We start from the raw sequence: 17817 nt of genomic DNA on the forward strand, positions 1-17817 counted from the left end.
TCCAATTTTTAATTGGCTTGTTTTATGATTGTTGAGGTTTAACTGTGCTTTGCACATTTTGAATACAAATTCTTTTGTTTTTGTTTTTAAATAAAATAGAAATGGAATACCACTAAATTGCCCAGGCTGGCCTCAAACTCCTGGGTTCAAGTGATCCTCTCACCTTAGCCTCTCAAGCAGCTGGGACTACAGGTGTCTGCTACCACATGCAGCTAATTTTATTTTTTCTTTAGAGATAGGGTCTCACTATGTTGCATCGGCTGGTTTCAAACTCCTGGGCTCAAGCTCTCCTTCCACCTCAGCCTTCCAAAATGCTGGGATTACAGGTGTGAGCCATTGCACTTGGCCTGAATTCTTTATTAGGCATGTTTTTTACAAATATTTTCTCCCAGTCTGTAGCTTGTCTTCTCATTCTCTTGACATTGTCTTTTACAAAGCAAAAGTTTTTCATTTTAGTAAAGCCCAACCTGTCAACTTTTTCTTCTGTTGATTGAGCTGTTGTTGTTTTATCTAAAATCTTTTTGCCAAACCTGAGTTCACCTATATTTTCTCCTATGTTATCTTCTGGAAGTTTTATAGTTCTCCTTTTAAATTTAAGTCTATGATCCATTTATAGTTAACTTTTGTGAAAGGTGTCAGGTCTATGTCTAGATTCTTTTTTTTTTTTTTTTACATGTGGAAGTCCAGTTGTTCCGGCACCATTTATTGGGAAGACTGTCCTTTGCTACTTTGTCAAAGATCTGTTGAATGTATCTGTTTGGGTCAAGTTCTGTGCTTTGTATTCTGCTCCATTGATCTATTTGTCTATTCTTTTGATAATACCACGCTCTCTTGATTACTACAGCTTTATAGTAAATTTTGAAGTTGAGTACTTCTATGGACTGAATGTTTGTGTGCCTCCAAAATTTACATGTTGAGGCCTAATCTCCAATGTGATGGTATTTAGACCCAACGTTTTTGAGAGATAATTAGCTCATGAGAGTTGAGCCCTCGTAATTAAATTAATGCCCTAATAAGAATAGATAGGAGAGAATTTGCTTTCTCTCTCTCTCTCTCTGTTTTCTGCCATGTGGGAATACAAGGGGAAGACTGCCATCTGCACACCCACAAGTGAGCCCTCACCAGATTCCAGATCTGCCAGCCACTTGATTTTGGGCTTCCCAGACTTCAGAAATCTGAGAAATAAATTTCTGTTGTTTAAGCCACCCCATCTACGGCAATTTGTTAGAGTAGCCTGAACTAAGGCACTGTTGGACTCTGACTTTGCTACTCTCCTTTGGTATTGGTTTGGCACTTCTGGAACTTTGATTTTTCTATATAAACTTTAGAATCAATTGATATCCACAAAATAACTTGCTGGGATTTTGACTGAGATTGTATCAAATCTATAGATCAAGTTGGGCAGAACTGCCAGTTAAATATCAAGTGCTCCTATCTATGAAAATGGAATATCTTTAGATGTATTTATACCTTTTTTGACTTTTTTCATTAGAACTTTGTAGTTTTTCTGGTATAAATCTTTAACATATTTTGTTAGATTTATACCTAAGTATTTCATTTTATTTCGGTGCTAATGTCAGTGAAGAAATCCAAAATATTAACTGCTCTAAAATATGAAGCTTTTTGACTGTTGACATGAGGACCAAGGGAAATGGCTCACTGGACCATTTTGGTTTTTGGAGTAGGGATGGTAAAGCTGTAATTATATAATGCAAATTTCATAAAAGCCAAAAAAATCCAAAATCGGAAACATTTCTGGTCCCAAGCATTTTGGCTTAGGATCAGCTTGTTTTAAACTTGCTCATGCAACCTTACTATAACTGCTTTTCATTCTATTTTTTAGGGGAGGGGTGTCAATTTTCCTGGATTTTCTATGTTAGATAACCATCTCATCTGAAAACAAAAAGTTTTATTTTCTCATTCCCAATCTACCTTGTAATTATTTTTAAACGTCCATTTTCATCAGCCTAACTACATATAACCTTACTGAGGGCAAAGTTTTCCTCTTTAATTGTCACCTCTTTTACCCTCAGATTTTTTATTAGTTTTGCCAGATATTATTGTGGCACTAATTTAGCTATAAATAAACTGCTTGTAAATGCTATTTTGTCAAGCACCGTACAGTATTCCCATGGTAACTATGATTATTCTTGGGTAAACTGTGCCTCAGTTTCTTTGTCTGTAATGCGATGTTGTATTTATTTTATAGACTGATGTGAAGACTAAATAAGACTATACATGAAGTTCGTAGAGCTATGGCTGGCATATCATCAGCCCTCAAGAAATTATCATTATGTTTTTGTATTGGGAAACAGTAATTACTTTTGCGCAGCACCACACAGAATTCTCAACAGCGAAGGAATATCAGCTCAGGCGGACAAAGAGTAATAACTTCCCCTCCTACCCCCCAAATTTCAAACAGAAAAATAAGGCAGGAGTTGAGAAGCGGTAGTGAGTGAGAGGAACATTTCTGAGCCTATGATGGAGAGGTACAGCAAGAGGAGAGTGAGGCTAGGACAGCAGTGGTGGAAGTCGAAGGCATCCCAAGAGGGAGCATGGGCTCCCGATACCTGTTTGAATTGTAGGCGACCAGAACCAAGCGACCGTGAGCTGTGATACACACAGTAGTGAGTGGGTGGCACGGGGTCAGCGGGCACGAACTGCCAGAAGAGCGAAAAAGGGGAGAATAACCGCGGGGCAGCGGCCGGTTGGCACAGCGGGCAACGTGCACGGCCCTACATTACCAGATACCGGTAGCTGCAGGAACGACCCACGCCCAGGCCCCTTTACTCCCGCCGCCCCGTTACCTAGGGGACGGGATCACCTGACCCGGGGCCGTGCGCCTGCGCGGGAGGAAGGCGGGGGCGGTGCCGTGACGCGCCTCGGGGGCGGTCCTCGGGCTCTCGCCGCTGTGTTACCCTCGGGCCTCAGAAGTCCGTGCCAGTGACCGGAGGCGGCGACCGCGAGTGAGTCCCTGTAAGCTAGGTGAGAGGCCAAAAGGGGGCAAGAGGGACGCCGGTGCCGGGTCCCGGGCGCGGGGACGTGGGGCAGAGGCGTGAGGCTCCCCGGGCCTCTTAACCGAGAGCGTCCTGGTCGCAGCCGTTTTCGGGAGGCGGCGGCGACGCCCTCTCCTCAGGGGGCTCCGCGCCCTTCCCTGCGCCGTGCTGGCTGCGGGGCAAATTTGCGGGAGCAGCGCCCTCTGCCTGCCGTGACCCCGCGGGTTTCGAGCTCCTATCCGGGCTGGGGCTGGGGCTGGGGCTGGGGCTGGGGCTGGGGCTGGGGTGGGGTGGGCAGAGCCCCGAGGTACGGCCGGGTGAACGCCGGCAGCCGCGGCCCCAGCCCTGGGATTCTTCCTGGGACCGTCTCTCGATCCTTGTTGTTCTCGATAAGATCTCGAGACAAATAAAGAAAGAGCCTCTGGCCACGGTTTCTCCCCGCGTTTCTTGGGCTGTGCTTCCTTTGGGGTTATTTGGAACGTCCTGTCTCCCCGCGTTTCTTGGGCTGTACTTCCTTTTGGGTTATTCGGAACGTCCTGGATTTGAAAGCAGGAAGGAGGTGTTTAGTGGGCGAAACCTTGACTTTTTTGGAAGGGGGTGGGGAGAGGTTGTTCGCTCTGAGCTTTTTCCTGGTGCAGTTGGACCTGAGGGAGAAACGTTTCCAGTAGAGTATGTTTAGAAGGAAATACTCCTGAGATCTGATGACTCAGAGCTTTCCTTTCAGAATTTCCTTGTAATGATGGGAAAGGGAAGACATCGATGTGGAAAGTTTTTACTTTTATCAAAGTGGGATTATTGAGTCATGGAGTCTTCGAATGTGCTCATTTTTGAAAGGAGTTTCTAGGATTATCTATTCTGTATAACCGCATACACATTTACGGTTATTTTTTCCATTACGTACTACACTCGGTTTACCAAACTCTAACATCCGCTTGTTTAGTCACTCCATTATAAACTAAATTTAACTTCAGAGACATTAACTTTTAGTTTTGGGCATTATAGGAAAAGATGTAAAAGTCATAAAAGGGGGAGAATTTGCTAATGGTTGCCAGTTAAATGTACTGTTTAATTAATTAGTTTCTTAAAATGAGCGTGGCACAACTATTTTTCCTGTTGCCAGATTTGGGTACTTTTTATGGGTATTGAATGCCAAGAGACTACAAAAAAGAAAAGCTCCCCAAACAACTTTAAAATACTTTCTACACTTAGTAATAGTTATGTTAGCATTTATTAATTTTGTTTTCAAGTGCTGCCACCATCTTTTGTAAATATTGTCTTTGAGTAGGTAAACGATCACATGTCTCAAAATTTAAGCAGCATACAAAGGTATATAGTATCAAGTCACCTTCTGGCAGGCAGCCAGCTGTTTTAAATTTCTTAGGTATTCATCCAGGAAAGTTATATCTACACAGGCAAACATACAAGCTACATTTGTCTCCTTTCTTTTAACATAAACGTTAACATTTTATATACTGCTCCACATTTTGCTCTTATTTTTCCAGTTAGTGATAATATTTTGGAACTTTTCTAATATCAGCATATATAGCTTTCAAGTCTTTTGCTGTTACAGTCAGTGCTGCAGTGAATAAACTTTTACATATGTTGCTTCCTTTGTGCACATGTATTTGTACACGTCAGGTCTTGAAGTGATACTGCAGAGTTGGAGAATATTTGAATTTAGAATTTTAGTAAGCTACTGCAAACTCATTCCCCATGGGAATTGTACTAGTTTACGCTACCACTACTAGTGTATGAGTGTTTCTCAAAGACTTGCCATTGGAGAGTGTTGTCAAACTTTGGATTTTTGCCAGTTCAGTAGCTGAGAAATAGAATCCTAGGGGTAAGAATTAATTATTCTATTTAGAGTGGACTTTATATGGGCATACTTCTTAATGACTGATCATCAGAAACCCCCAGGATATTTATTAAAAAGAAGAGTACCTAAGTCCTTCCATGAAATTGTATCTGTCCAGGAAGCTGTTTTTTTGTTTTGTTTTGTTTTGTTTTTGAGATGGAGTCTTGCTCTGTTGCCAGGCTGGAGTGCAGTGGTGAAATCTTGGCTCACTGCAACCTCCGTCTCCTGGGTTCAAGCGATTCTTCCGCCTCAGCCTCCCGAGTAGCTTGGACCACAGGCCCGTGCCACCACGCCCTACTAATTTTTTTGTATTTTTAGTAGAGACGGGGTTTCACGATGGCCAAGATGGTCTTGATCTCTTGACCTCGTGATCCGCCTGCCTTGGCCTTCCAAAGTGCTGGGATTGCAGGCGTGAGCCACCGTGCCCGGCCCAGGAAGCTGTTTTTATAATAACTAGAGCCTCCAGTAATTTGGCTCTGATGATTAGCCAGATTGAGAACATTGCTCTGGAAGACTGCTTAGGATATATAAAATTGTGTTTCTAGACCCCATGTATGAGCTATCTGGAATGCTTACCATCTGGGTCCAATGGACATGTTATTTTTTCATTTTTTACTTTTTATTTTCTTTTTTTAGAGATGGAATCTTGCTGTGTTGCTCAGGCTGGTCTCAAACTCCTGGGTTCAAGCAGTCCTCCTGCCTCGGCCTCCTAAAGTGCTAGGATTACAGGCATGAGCCACGGTTCCTGGCCTGATACTTTATTTTTATTTTTTACATTTTTCATGTATTTTATGAATAGTTCGCATAAGTGAAAATAAAGAGATAATGCAACACAACTTTACTAGAAATTTTAATAACAGCTTCAACAAAAGAAACACAAATTAGTATTCCAGATTTTCCTGGTTTTGAACATATGGATAGTTGAAATAAGCAACATCTTTGAATTCAACTTTGCTCAACTGTCATGTAATATTTTTTAAAAATCAGTGATTCTGTAGTCCTAAATTTTTATTTTTCCAAAATGTTTTTAATACAGTGATTCCCGACATTTTTGGCACGAGGGACTGGTTTCATGGAAGACAGTTTTTCCACAGACAGGATCGGGGGATAGTTTCAGGATGAAACTATTTCACAAGGAGCGTTTAACTGAGATCACTATAGCGTTCCTGCTCCTATGAGAATCTAATGCTGCCACTGATCTGACTTGAGGTAGAGCTCAGGTGGTAATACTGGTTCACCTGCCACTCAGCTCCTGCTGTGTGTGGCCTGTTTCCTAATGGGCCACCGACTGGTATTGGTCCTTGGTCTGGGGGTTGGGAACTCCTGTTTTAATAGCTTAGATTAAAACAAGCAAATAAACATATTTCACCTTAAACAATCACACGTCATTTTAAAGGGAGGCCAGTTGTAGTTGGTGGTTTGAGAAGAGGCGAGGTTAATAACTCAGAAAATGATGAATAGTTCCATTCTAGGTGATAGTATTTGGAAAACTTTGCTAGTGTTTCCTACTTCATTAATCAGAATATTGTATCCAGAGAGCAAATAAACTAGAATTCCAAAATATCACATACAGTATTTAAGTTGAGGGCCTTTGTTCTGTGCACATATTTAAAGACTTCAAGGAGGTTACTCTAATATTGCCCTGAGGGGGTTGAGGGACAAGTGAGAAACTTGGTACTGAGGTAGACAATATAGATAAATAGATGATAGATACGTACATACATGCATGCGTACATACATAGTCAGTCTTTTGGTGTTCTGAATAAGCCCTGAAACTATCCCAACCACTAAAAGATCTCTTAATAATCCCATTTGGGAGTTATTTCTGAGGCCTGGGATACATTGGGTTTAGGGGCCTTTCATAAGGCATGAGTCACAGAGATTGCAAGTAACATAGCATGGGCCAGACCTGGTCAAAGGGTATGCGGGCAGTACCATTTCTTTCCAAGGAAATAGGCCAGTGGAAAAAAGCTGTAGTGATCAGGAAGGTTTGATTAAACTCTATCAGAGTAGTTGTGGGAGTTTTATCCTGTTAGTGATTACTCAGCTCAAAGGAAATCCTAGAAACAAAATTCTGTAGTTTAGTCGGTACAATAATAGTGTGTGATAAGAGTTGCAAGTAAGGTAAAATGAGATTCTTACACTGATGCAGTAGTTACTTTCAGAATCCTCTTAAACCTCATTATTGGTCATTATGAAATTCCAGCCACAATTAGAAGTTCTCAGAGTTAGCTTCGCAGTTCTTGCAAAAAGGCTGTGTTTCTGAGAGTTCCCATTACATTTAAATATAATATACAGGTGACTTAATGGAGCCCTTCAGAAAAATAAAGCATTTATCATTTTTCTAGAAGGCTTTGTACACTGTTAGGTTCAAAAGTATAGACTTGCCCTAGAATATTTTGATCTTTTCAATAAGTGTTTAAGATATCTTATTTACTGTTATTTTTATAATATTTATCAAAATATTAACATTTGATATCTTCTTTTTTTAATTTTTTTTTTTATTGGTGAGACAGGGTCTCAGTCTGTCACCCAGGTTAGAGTGTGGTGATGTGACGACAGCTCACTGCAGCCTCAACTTCCTGGGCTTAGGTGATCCTCCCACCTCAGCATCCTGAGTAGCTACAGGCGTGTGCCACTGTGCCTAGCTAGTTTTTTGTATTTTTTGTAGAGATGGGGTTTTTCTGTATTGCCCAAGCTGGTTACAAACTCTTGGGCTTAAGTGATCCACCCACCTTGTTCTCCCAAACTGTTGAGATTACAGGCATGAGCCCCTGTGCCCAGCTACATTTGATATCTTTGAGGATGAGGATAAAGCGTTTATGCTGTGTAAATATATTAAATGTGAGTTCTGCCATCAAGTAATGGAGATAAACATGTACTACCTATAACCTAAGGCAGAGTTGAGAGAAATTGAAAGGAACAAATAATATCCAACTGAAGCCATAAAAGGCACCGTTTTTGAAGAAGTGGCACTTGACCTGGGCTTCAAGGCTAACTAGGATTTTGATCGCTAGAGAAGTCCTGGAAGAACATTCCTGGAAGAGGATACACCTTTTGCAAAAATATGCAGGCATGGAAGCATGTGACCTAGTGATGAATAGTCAGTGGTTTGCAGCTACAACATTTTATTACTTGGAAATAAATTTAATGAAATGGGTCAAGAAAGTAAAATTGAGGAATACTTTGTGATTTAGAAGAATAGTGAGAGTTAATTAAGATCAATACACTTAAACTTGAAACTTACTTTTTATGGAAGTGTAAATTAGGGTAATATTTGTTATTTTAAAAAAAATTGAAAGTCCATTTCTCTTCTAGGTTTGAGTTGATGGGTGTGAATTAACTCAAGAATTGTTCAGACAATTTCAGTTAATATTTGTTTGAAGAGAAACATCTATGGGGAGAAAAGTTAGGAAAACACTTCATTTTTCAAGATACAATGGGATTTTGAAGTTAGCCAGTAACAATCAAAAAAAGAAATCAAAAACAGAAATAGTATTAGATGGCCAGGTAACATTCTTTTCAGTGCATTTTGGTTGTTGATATTGCAACTTGCTTTGCATTTTGTATATTATGTATCATATGCATTTCATTTATTATATATCATATGCATTTTGTTTATATTGATAGAATGGTTGAACGTTTAAGGCAAAAAAATGTGTTTAAGGGAAAGGCTGCTAGGAAATTGAGCCTTTGAACCCAAAGAAGGTAATTCACTTTGTTCTCCTGGATTAATACAATTAAATCATATTTAATAATGCTCTCTCAAGAATGTCCTTTTTTGCCCTCCACAAAACTAGATTGTTTTTTCCTTAAGGACTGTACCAGGCCACTACTATTCAGCATTGAACTGGAGATTATAGCCAGAGAAATTAGGCAAGAAACAGATAAAAGAAGGGTAATGCCAGCAAGAAGGTGCAATAGAAAGCCCACATGTTTCTTCTCCCCACAGAGATACTGATTCAATAACAATACACACCCCAGATCTCTTTGTGAGAAATCCAGAAACTAGTTAAGAGACTCCTGCATTCTAGGCGAGCAATAAACCAGCTGCATCCAAGATGGTAGGAAAATTCATCCTACTTGCTTACCATGGTTCATTCCCCTGGCTCAGCATGGCATGAGCGAGAGGAAACTCCAGACTCCTGGCTTTTCCCTGGGGAGGGAAAGAGAACACTGAAACATACGTTTGAAATTCAGATTTTTCAAAGGTCTGCCCAAGGGACTGGTTTTTATTTTGCCTGAATATAAGCTCTGACAGGAAAGGGCACCAGGTTTCAGGGTCATTAAAAACAAAGTTGACAGTTTAGATTAGCATGCACTCACCATCGTCCCTCCCCCTCCCTCAGCATGAAACCAGCAGGAGAAAATTCTCAACTCCTGGCTTCTCCTTGAGGAGACAAAAAAGTTGGAATGTGTGTCCAGTGTTTCAATTTTTCAGTGGACTGAGGGACTGGCTTCTGTCTTGCTTATCTTGGAAAGCTGACAGGAGCTGGTGTATCCAGGTGCCCGGGAGCCACTGAGACCAAGAGAGCTGTAAAACTTGTTGCTGCTCTAGAGGACCCATGGTAGAGCAGACAGAGAATGGTACAGCTCAGCAGCCTCTCCCTAGGTGTGGCATGAAAAGTCTTGGGGAGAAAATAGTGGAGTATGTGTCTTACATTCCAGCACTTCAGAGAGCTACCTAAGGGACTGGTACCTGACTTGGAGTACAGGCAGGAGTGGGCATACTCTAAAAACCCACTGACAGGAAAGGGCACCAGGTTGGAGGCCTCTTAAAACAAAAGGCTGGGTGGCTTGCAGCAGCTCCAGAGAACCTGAAGTACGATAGACAGATACCACAGGAAGCAAAAGATTATGAGATCCTGAAAAAGGAAACCAACAAGTTCATCTTGAGAATTTATACACACTAGTCGAAAAGAAGCATCCTCAGGAAAGGTTCAAAAGGTGTGCAGAATCTCTAGTCAGGCTGATCAGTGAGATCTTTTTCTGTATAGAGCCAGTTCACAAAGTCTGGGAGAGGTGATATTTTTTCAAATGCTTGGATTCCAACATGATGTTAAAAGGCACACAAAGAAACAGGGAAACATGGCACAATCAAAGGGTCAAAATATCCAGGAACCAACTTTAAAGAAACAGATATATCTTGATTATCTCAGAAGGAATTCAGATTAACCACTGTAAAGATGCTCAGTGACCCGAGGAAAATGCTGCACGAACAAAATGATATCAACAAAGAGATTGAAAATGTAAAAAGAAACCAAACAAATGTTGTAACACATGCAATATGCTTCTTTGACTAAATTGATAGATTTACTAGAGGGATTTAGCAGCAGTGTTTTTCAAGGAGAAGAATTAATGAAATTGAAGCCAGTCATTTGAAATTTTCCAGTCAGAGAAACAAAAATAAAAAGAATAAAAAAAGAATGAAGACAGCCTAGAGTACTAATGGGACAGCATCAGTTGTATCAATACAGATTGTATGGAAGTTCCATATGTTGGAAAAAGAAAGGAGCATTTGAAGAAATAATGCCCAAAACTTCCCAAATCTGAGGAAGGTAGTAGACATCCAGATTCAAGAAGCCCAAGGGACTCCAAGGTAGAACAATCCAAAGACATCTACATGGAACCACACCATAATCAAATTGTCAAAGTCAAATAATTTTGAAAGCAGCAGGAAGAGAACAACTTGTCATGTACAAAGGAGATCCTGTAGGACTATAAGTAGATTTCTTAGCAGAAACCTTGGAGGTCAGAAAGGAGTGGGATGATATAGTCAAACTGCTGGAAGAAAAGCTGCCAGCAAGGTACTGTATCTGGCAAAACTTTCCTTCAAAAGTAAAAGAGAAATAAGATTCTCAATAAGAAATAAGTAAAATCTGAGAGAGTTCATCACCACTGTATCTGAATGCTGATGGAGTCTATTAAATGTAAACAAAAGGATGTTCAACATGAAAGTTTAAAACGAAATGATAAAGCTATGGACATATATAGATTTGCATATTCTAATGGTGATGAGTAAATCACATTTATGTCTGACACATAAATCTAAGACAAAAGTATAAGTGCCTATAACTATAAAAATGTTAATGGATCCGGGCATGGTGGCGCATGCCTATAGTCCCAGCTACTCTAGAGGCTGAGGCTGGAGGATCACTTGAGCCCAGGAGTTCTGGGCTGTAGTGCGCTATGCCGATAGGGTGTCTGCACTAAGTTCAGCATCAATATGGTGACCTCCCGGGAGCAGGGAACCACCAGGTTGCCTAAGGAGGGGTGAACCAGCCCAGGTCAGAAACGGAGCAGGTCAAAACTCCCGTGCTGATCAGTACTGGTATTGCACCTGTGAATAGCCCTTGCACTCCAGCCTGGGCAACATAGCAAGACCCTGTCTCTAAAAAATTAAAAAATAAAAATGTTAATGGATACACAGCAAAAAAGATGTAATTTGTGACAGTAATGCAGTATGGGGGTGGATGAGAAGAAGCAATATTGTATGCAGTTGAAGTTATCAGTTTAAAATAGGTTTATTATAAGATGTTTCATGTAAGCTCCATGGTAACCACAAAGAAAATACCCATAGAAAATACAAAAAAGAAAGGAATCAAAGCATATCTATTAAAAACTCTGAAACAACAAGCATGATGGCAAGAGAGGAAAGGAAGGACAAAAAAGCTTCAAGAAAGAAAATCAATAACAAAATGTCAATTGTAAGTCCTTCCCTATCAGTAATAACTTTAACTGTAAATGTACTAAACTCTCCAGTCAAAAGACATAGAGGGGCTGAATGGATTAAGAAAAGAAAACCAAGAGCCAGCTATACCCAGTTTATAGGAGACACTCTTTAGATTTAAGGACACATGCTGAAAGTAAAAGGTTGGAAAAAGATACTCCATGCAAATGGTAACCAAAAAAGAGTAGGGGTGACCATATTTATATCAAATACCACACATCATGTACAAAATTAACAAAATAAATCAAACATATAAATGCAAGAACTAAAGACATAAAATTTTTAGAAGAAAACATAAGGGTAATTCTTCATGACCTTGAGTTGGGCAATAGTCTCTTAGATGTTATATCTAAAGCATAAGCAACCAAGAAGAAATACAGATTCAACTTTGTCAAAACTAAAAACTTTATATTGCAAAGTGTACTGTGAAAAAATGAAAAGACAACCTACAGAATAAGTATTTGTAAATCATGTATGATAGTGGTCTATGCTGTGGTCTGAATGTTTGTGACCCTGTCCCTCCATTCATATGTTGAATCCTGTAATCATCAAGGGGATGGTATTAGAGTTACCATATGACCCAGCAGTTGCATGCTTAACTATATTCTAAGAGAATTAAAGGTGCATTTATTGAAAAAAGTATGTAAACTTACATATTATTTACTAACAATGCAAATACTCATTAGCATTTATAGCAGCATTATTCATAATAGTCAAAAAGTGCATATAACCCAAATGTCATCAGCTGATGAATGCATAAATACAAGGTGGTATACATACAATGGAATATTATTCAGCTATAAAAATAAATGAAATACTGATACATGCTCCAGCAGATGAACCTTGAGCATATGTGAATAAAGTCAGATGCAGAAAGCCACATATTTGTTGTTGTTGTTGTTGTTGTTTGTTTGTTTGTTTTTTAAAGAGGGGGTTTCACCATGTTGGTCAGGCTGGTCTTGAACTCCTGACCTCAGGTGATCCACCCACCTTGGCCTCCAAAGTGTTTGGATTACAGGCGTGAGCCACCACACCCGGCTGTCGTCGTTTTGTTTTTAGAGATGGGGTTTCATCATGTTGGTCAGGCTGGTCTCAAACTCCCGACCTCAGGTGATTCGCCTGCCTTGGTCTCCTAAAGTGCTGGGATTACAGGGGTTAGCCACCGCACCTGGCCAGAAGGCCACATTTTCTAAGATTCTACATTAAGTATCCAGAATAGGTAAATCCAGAGGCGGGAAGTGTATGTGTGGTTGCCTGGAGCTGGAAGGAGGGTAGAATGGGGAAGGCATGAGATTTCTTTTGGGGAGGGCAGAAATATTCAAAGATTAGATAGTGGAGATGATTGTAGAAGTCTGTGAATATACTAAAAACCATTGCATTGTATACTTTGAAAGGCTGTATTTTAGAATGTGTGAATTATATTAATTTAAAAAGGAACTATTATATACTGTCCAACTAGGAGACAGAGACCATATAGTGATTTTAACAGTAGAGGTCTAATACACAGAATTATTAGTTATAAGATGGTTGAAGAAGTAGAGATTGACTCATTAGAAGTAAAGACAACTTTGAAAAATACTGTAAGAGCAGACTTAATAAGCAGCTGCTAACTCCAGGGCTGCTCCCCTACTGGGGCTGATCCAGGTCTGGCTGAAGAGGGGACAGATGTCACTGGCAGTTGGTGAAGTTGCCAGATACCCTGTTTAACTTCCCTGAAATTCTCCCTCTGGCATGCTGAACCTTGGAATTTGCTGCAGAAGCCACGTGAAGGGGTTGAGAAAGCTGCTTGGGGAGATTCCTTGATGGTGGCATTCTGCTGCAAAGTTACTCAACAGTGCTGGGGTGAGCATCTGCATGCTTGTGAAACTATTTACTGCGGTTTGCAAGATGCTATAGGAGCAGGCACTGCAGGAGTCTGGCTAGAGTAGTACGTTGCAACCACAAAGAGAAAAACCTCTTACTCCTCCAAGTTACCTCTAATTGCCTCTACTGACAAGGCTTAACATCATGCCAGCTGGCAACAGAGCAATATTGAAAGGGCTCAGCTCCATTTTGGGAGAGAAAGCAATAAGAAGTGGATTTGGAAATGGGAGGTAATAAATTGATACCTGAATCAAGAATCTTGTAAACTGTATACCAGTTTAGCATATATTCTGTTTTATTGGGTTGAGTGAAAGTTACTCATCTCAAAACAGCTAAATAAAATTTAAAATATGTATTCATATAACACATTTAGAGAATTGTGTTTTAAATTATTACAAAAAGCAATTTATGATAATAAAAAAATACTTCTACTTAATATAGAAGTATTATTAAATGAAAAGTAAAAATTTCCCTCTTATTCCTCATTCCATTACCATCTGTCTTCTGAAGATAAATCTGTTAGTAGTTGGTATAGTTTCTTCTAAATACATGTATGTATGCATACAGTTTTCTTAGCGATAGAGGTTTCATGTGTTGATACTGCATATGATCTGCTTTTAGGCTTTTATTGTTAGAAGGAAATGTAGCTGTGTAATGCCCAAGGGCATTGTACTAAGGGTAGTTTCCTAGTCCTGGCTAAGTTGCAAGTACTTGTCTAAGTTAGGAGTAAGTCACATAACTGTTCTGTTTGATTTTCTGAATTTGTAAATGAAGGGACTTTTACTTGAAAAGAATTTTTAAATCTGTGATGGATATAGCTCAGTAATAATATTAGGGGAAGGAAGGGTAGTTTGGTAATTGTTAAGTATCAGCTAACTTTTGGTATAGCCTATATATTCCTATTTTTAAATATGCTTTGCAATTTAAATGTTGTTTTAATTTCTGTGACATCAGAGTAATATAACTTTTTTTTTTTAGAAGAATCCAGCAAAAATGTCTCTCTATCCGTCTCTTGAAGACTTGAAGGTAGACAAAGTAATTCAGGTATGATAGTTTAAATATGTTTTTCAAAACAGACACAGTAACATATATTCTACTTGTAGGTAAAGTAAAGCAGGATAGCTAAATAGTAGATATATTTGTTCATTTTTGCACTTCATAAACCTTTTTTCAATTTTATTAATTGCAGGCTAAAAAGTTTACAATTTGTTTTTCATTTCACTGTGAATAACAGGAAAGGGATTTTTTTTTCTTTTCTTTTTTTTTTTTTTGAGACGGAGTTTCGCTCTTGTTACCCAGGCTGGAGTGCAGTGGCGCAATCTCGGCTCACCGCAACCTCTGCCTCCTGGGTTCAGGCAATTCTCCTGCCTCAGCCTCCTGAGTAGCTGGGATTACAGGCACGTGCCACCACGCCCAGCTAATTTTTTGTATTTTTAGTAGAGATGGGGTTTCACCATGTTGACCAGGATGGTCTCGATCTCTTGACCTCGTGATCCACCTGCCTCGGCCTCCCAAAGTGCTGAGATTACAGGCGTGAGCCACCGCGCCCGGCCCGGGATTTTTTTTTTTTTTAATTTGACTTACACTTTCTACATGTAGCTTAATTTTCTGACTAAAATTATATGTAACATTTAAGTTGACAAAATATACTCTAATTTTTTAGATATTCATAGTTTTGTGTAAAATTGGTATATTTTTCTTTTGGATCTTTAAGTATAATCACTCTTTAAAGTAATTCTGTGCCTCCTAATTGAGGTTAAAATTGCAGAAATAGTGGAGTACATGCTGCTTTTGGAAGAGCAGTCATGTAAAAGCACAAGGAAAATATAGTGATTTTTTTCCTTTGAGAGAATGAGCAGCAGACATTTCACTTGCTCATTCTCTAAATGACTGTGCTAGAGATTGCAGTGTTTCTAATTGCATTGAGTTGAAAATTTCTATAATCCTTAGTATAAGTATTAGCTTTGAAGACAAACGCTTCTGCTTAAGAACAAAATGTAGAATTGAGATCAATTCTGCCTATATGTGAAATATTTGGTAATTATTTTAACTGGGGATAATTTGTAGTATATGATGAATTCATCTGTTTATGGTTAGCTTTTAACTTGATCTCTTATCAATTTAGAATTTCTTCAACTATTGTTTATTATTTTAATTTGACAAGATAAACAAAAACTCCTTACCTTGAAGATCATTTTACTTGAGGCCCTGTCTTCAATTTACTAGAAAGTAAGATTACTTGATGATTGAATTTTGAACAGTTGTTTTCTATCATAGATCCAGTATGGATATTAAAATGAGATTTGTAAAATCTCTGAAATCTACAGTTCAGCTGTGAAGGCTTCATTGCCTCGAACAGTCATCTTTTAAATGTTCCTTTCACTTCTTTCTTCAGTATTTTGTCAGTAATTTCTTCATGTGGTTTTTATTTCCACGGAGTTCATCTAAGCAAGCACTCTTTCTTTTTGAAAGGCTTTTATCTGAAATATTTAGCTTTCCAAAATAACTACTTAACCATTAATATGACATCAGCACATTAGCTGATAAGGATTTGTAAATGGACCTGAAAGTATGACTAATCTGTTCTTTGTTTTCATCCTTTTTTGTTAGCTCTTTATGGAATTGAATGTAAATCACCAGAGTCAGATATGAGCTGAGGCTTTTGATTTTACAAACAGGAGAAGAAGAAGAGTTGATATTGACAAATATTGGAATGAAAAATAAAGAGGGCTACCATCTGTATCATGCTGTCCTCTTTAAGCAGAAGTGAATTGAATGACATAGGTTTTTCCATTAAAGAACCTTTTATGTTCAGAGCAGAAAGCAGCTGGAAGATAGAACAGTTAGTAAAGAGCAGGAAACATGGTTCTTTTATTACCCCTGAAGTTGAATTTTAAGATATTTCTAATCTAGCCATTAAACTCTTTGGCTGTATTTTTTTTGCATCATTTTCTAAGGTGATGATACTCATGTTTGTTTTTATTCTTAGGATTCCCCTGAAACGGTATTACGAAGGAAGGTAGTATTCATTTTCTCATCTGCTGGCCTTTAACACCACAGCAAAGCTAAATTACGGCAGTGAACCAACCATTCATATTTTTAAAACTATTCTGTAGCAGCCATTAGGCTGTGGCTTTTAGCATCATACAGTCCCTAGAACTCTATCCATTCCAAATCCTGACAAGAGCCTGTGGTTCCTCTTCTTATGCAAAGTAAGCTTTTAATAAATAATGATATACAGAACCAGAGCTTATCAGTTTGCTAATATCGTGAGCAGGATTTGGCAGAAGTGACTCTATAAGCACAGTTTTTCCACATCCTTTCTGTTAATGACAGAAACAATAGGCCCTGGCATGCTCCCTGGGGCACCCCAACCCCTTTTTATTAGTAGTGTCAGATTTCAAAGTAAGTTTGAAATAAGTAGCTACATTTAATGGTTTACAGTACTTGAAATTGGGTTACATCCTTTTGTTTCATTTTTATTTAAAAGACTATATAACTTTGTTTACAGGGAGCTTTCTATATGTATTCTTCAGTATTCCTTGGATTAAAAACAGTAGCAGTGAAAGAATAGAAAATCATAACTACATACAAAGGAGAGGTATTTTCATTTAATAAGCTGTGTTTTAGAGCAATTTTGGATTCACAACAAAACTGATCAGAAAGTACAGTATACCCTCTGTCCTCACATGCACAGCCTCCCCCAGTATCAGCATCTGCACCAGAGCAGTACATCTGGCTCATTAGTTATCACCCGAAGTCTACATGTTTACATTAGGGTTCACTATTTTGACAAATGTATAGTGACATGTATATAGTCATGTATTGCTTAAAGATGGGTATGTTCTGAGAAATTCCTCATTAGGCAGTTTTGTTGTGCAAACATGATAGAGCGTACTTCCACAAATCTAGATGGCATAGCCTACTACACATCTAGGCAATATGGTATAGTCTGTTGTTCCTATGCTGCAAACCTGTACAGCATGTTACTGTACTGAATACTGTAGGCTGTTGTTATACAATAGTATTTGTGTATCTAAACACAGAAAAGGTATGGGAAAAATACGGTGTGAAAGATTTTAAATGGTACATCTATATAAGGCATTTATCATGAATGGAGCTTCCAGGACTAGAAGTTGCGCTGGGTGAGTCAGTGAGTGGTGAGTGAATGTGAGGCCTAGGACATTATACTGCTCTAGACTTCATCAGCACTCAACACTTGGGCTGCACTAAATTTATTAAAAAATTTTTTGTTCTCAAATAATAAATTAAACTTAGCTTCCTATAACTTAATTTTTTAAACTTTCTACTCCTGTAATGTAGTTTAAAACACAAACACATTGTACAGCTGTATAAAATATTTTCTTTCTTTA

General features: G+C 38.8%; 1 protein-coding gene across 4 annotated transcripts in view; it reads left to right on the top strand.

The window, feature by feature from the left end:
* Nucleotides 1-2896: 2896 nt before the first annotated feature.
* The window catches only part of SDCBP (syndecan binding protein), a 29870-nt gene continuing 14949 nt past the window's right edge, over nucleotides 2897-17817 (top strand). The window contains exons 1-3 of one of the 4 annotated variants that reach the window (XM_012463738.3): nucleotides 2897-2985; nucleotides 14423-14488; nucleotides 16434-16463. In XM_012463738.3, the coding sequence (XP_012319161.2) occupies nucleotides 14438-14488; nucleotides 16434-16463 (81 nt within the window). In that variant the 5' untranslated portion in view covers nucleotides 2897-2985; nucleotides 14423-14437. The remainder of the gene's footprint in view (nucleotides 2986-14422; nucleotides 14489-16433; nucleotides 16464-17817) is intronic. The other 3 variants (XM_012463737.3, XM_012463741.3, XM_012463739.3) reach the window with 3 other exon arrangements.

This window comes from Aotus nancymaae, unplaced genomic scaffold, assembly GCF_030222135.1.
Source record: "Aotus nancymaae isolate 86718 unplaced genomic scaffold, 86718_ANA_hifiasm-v0.15.2.pri h1tg000036l, whole genome shotgun sequence".
In the NCBI taxonomy this organism is placed as follows: domain Eukaryota; kingdom Metazoa; phylum Chordata; class Mammalia; order Primates; family Aotidae; genus Aotus; species Aotus nancymaae.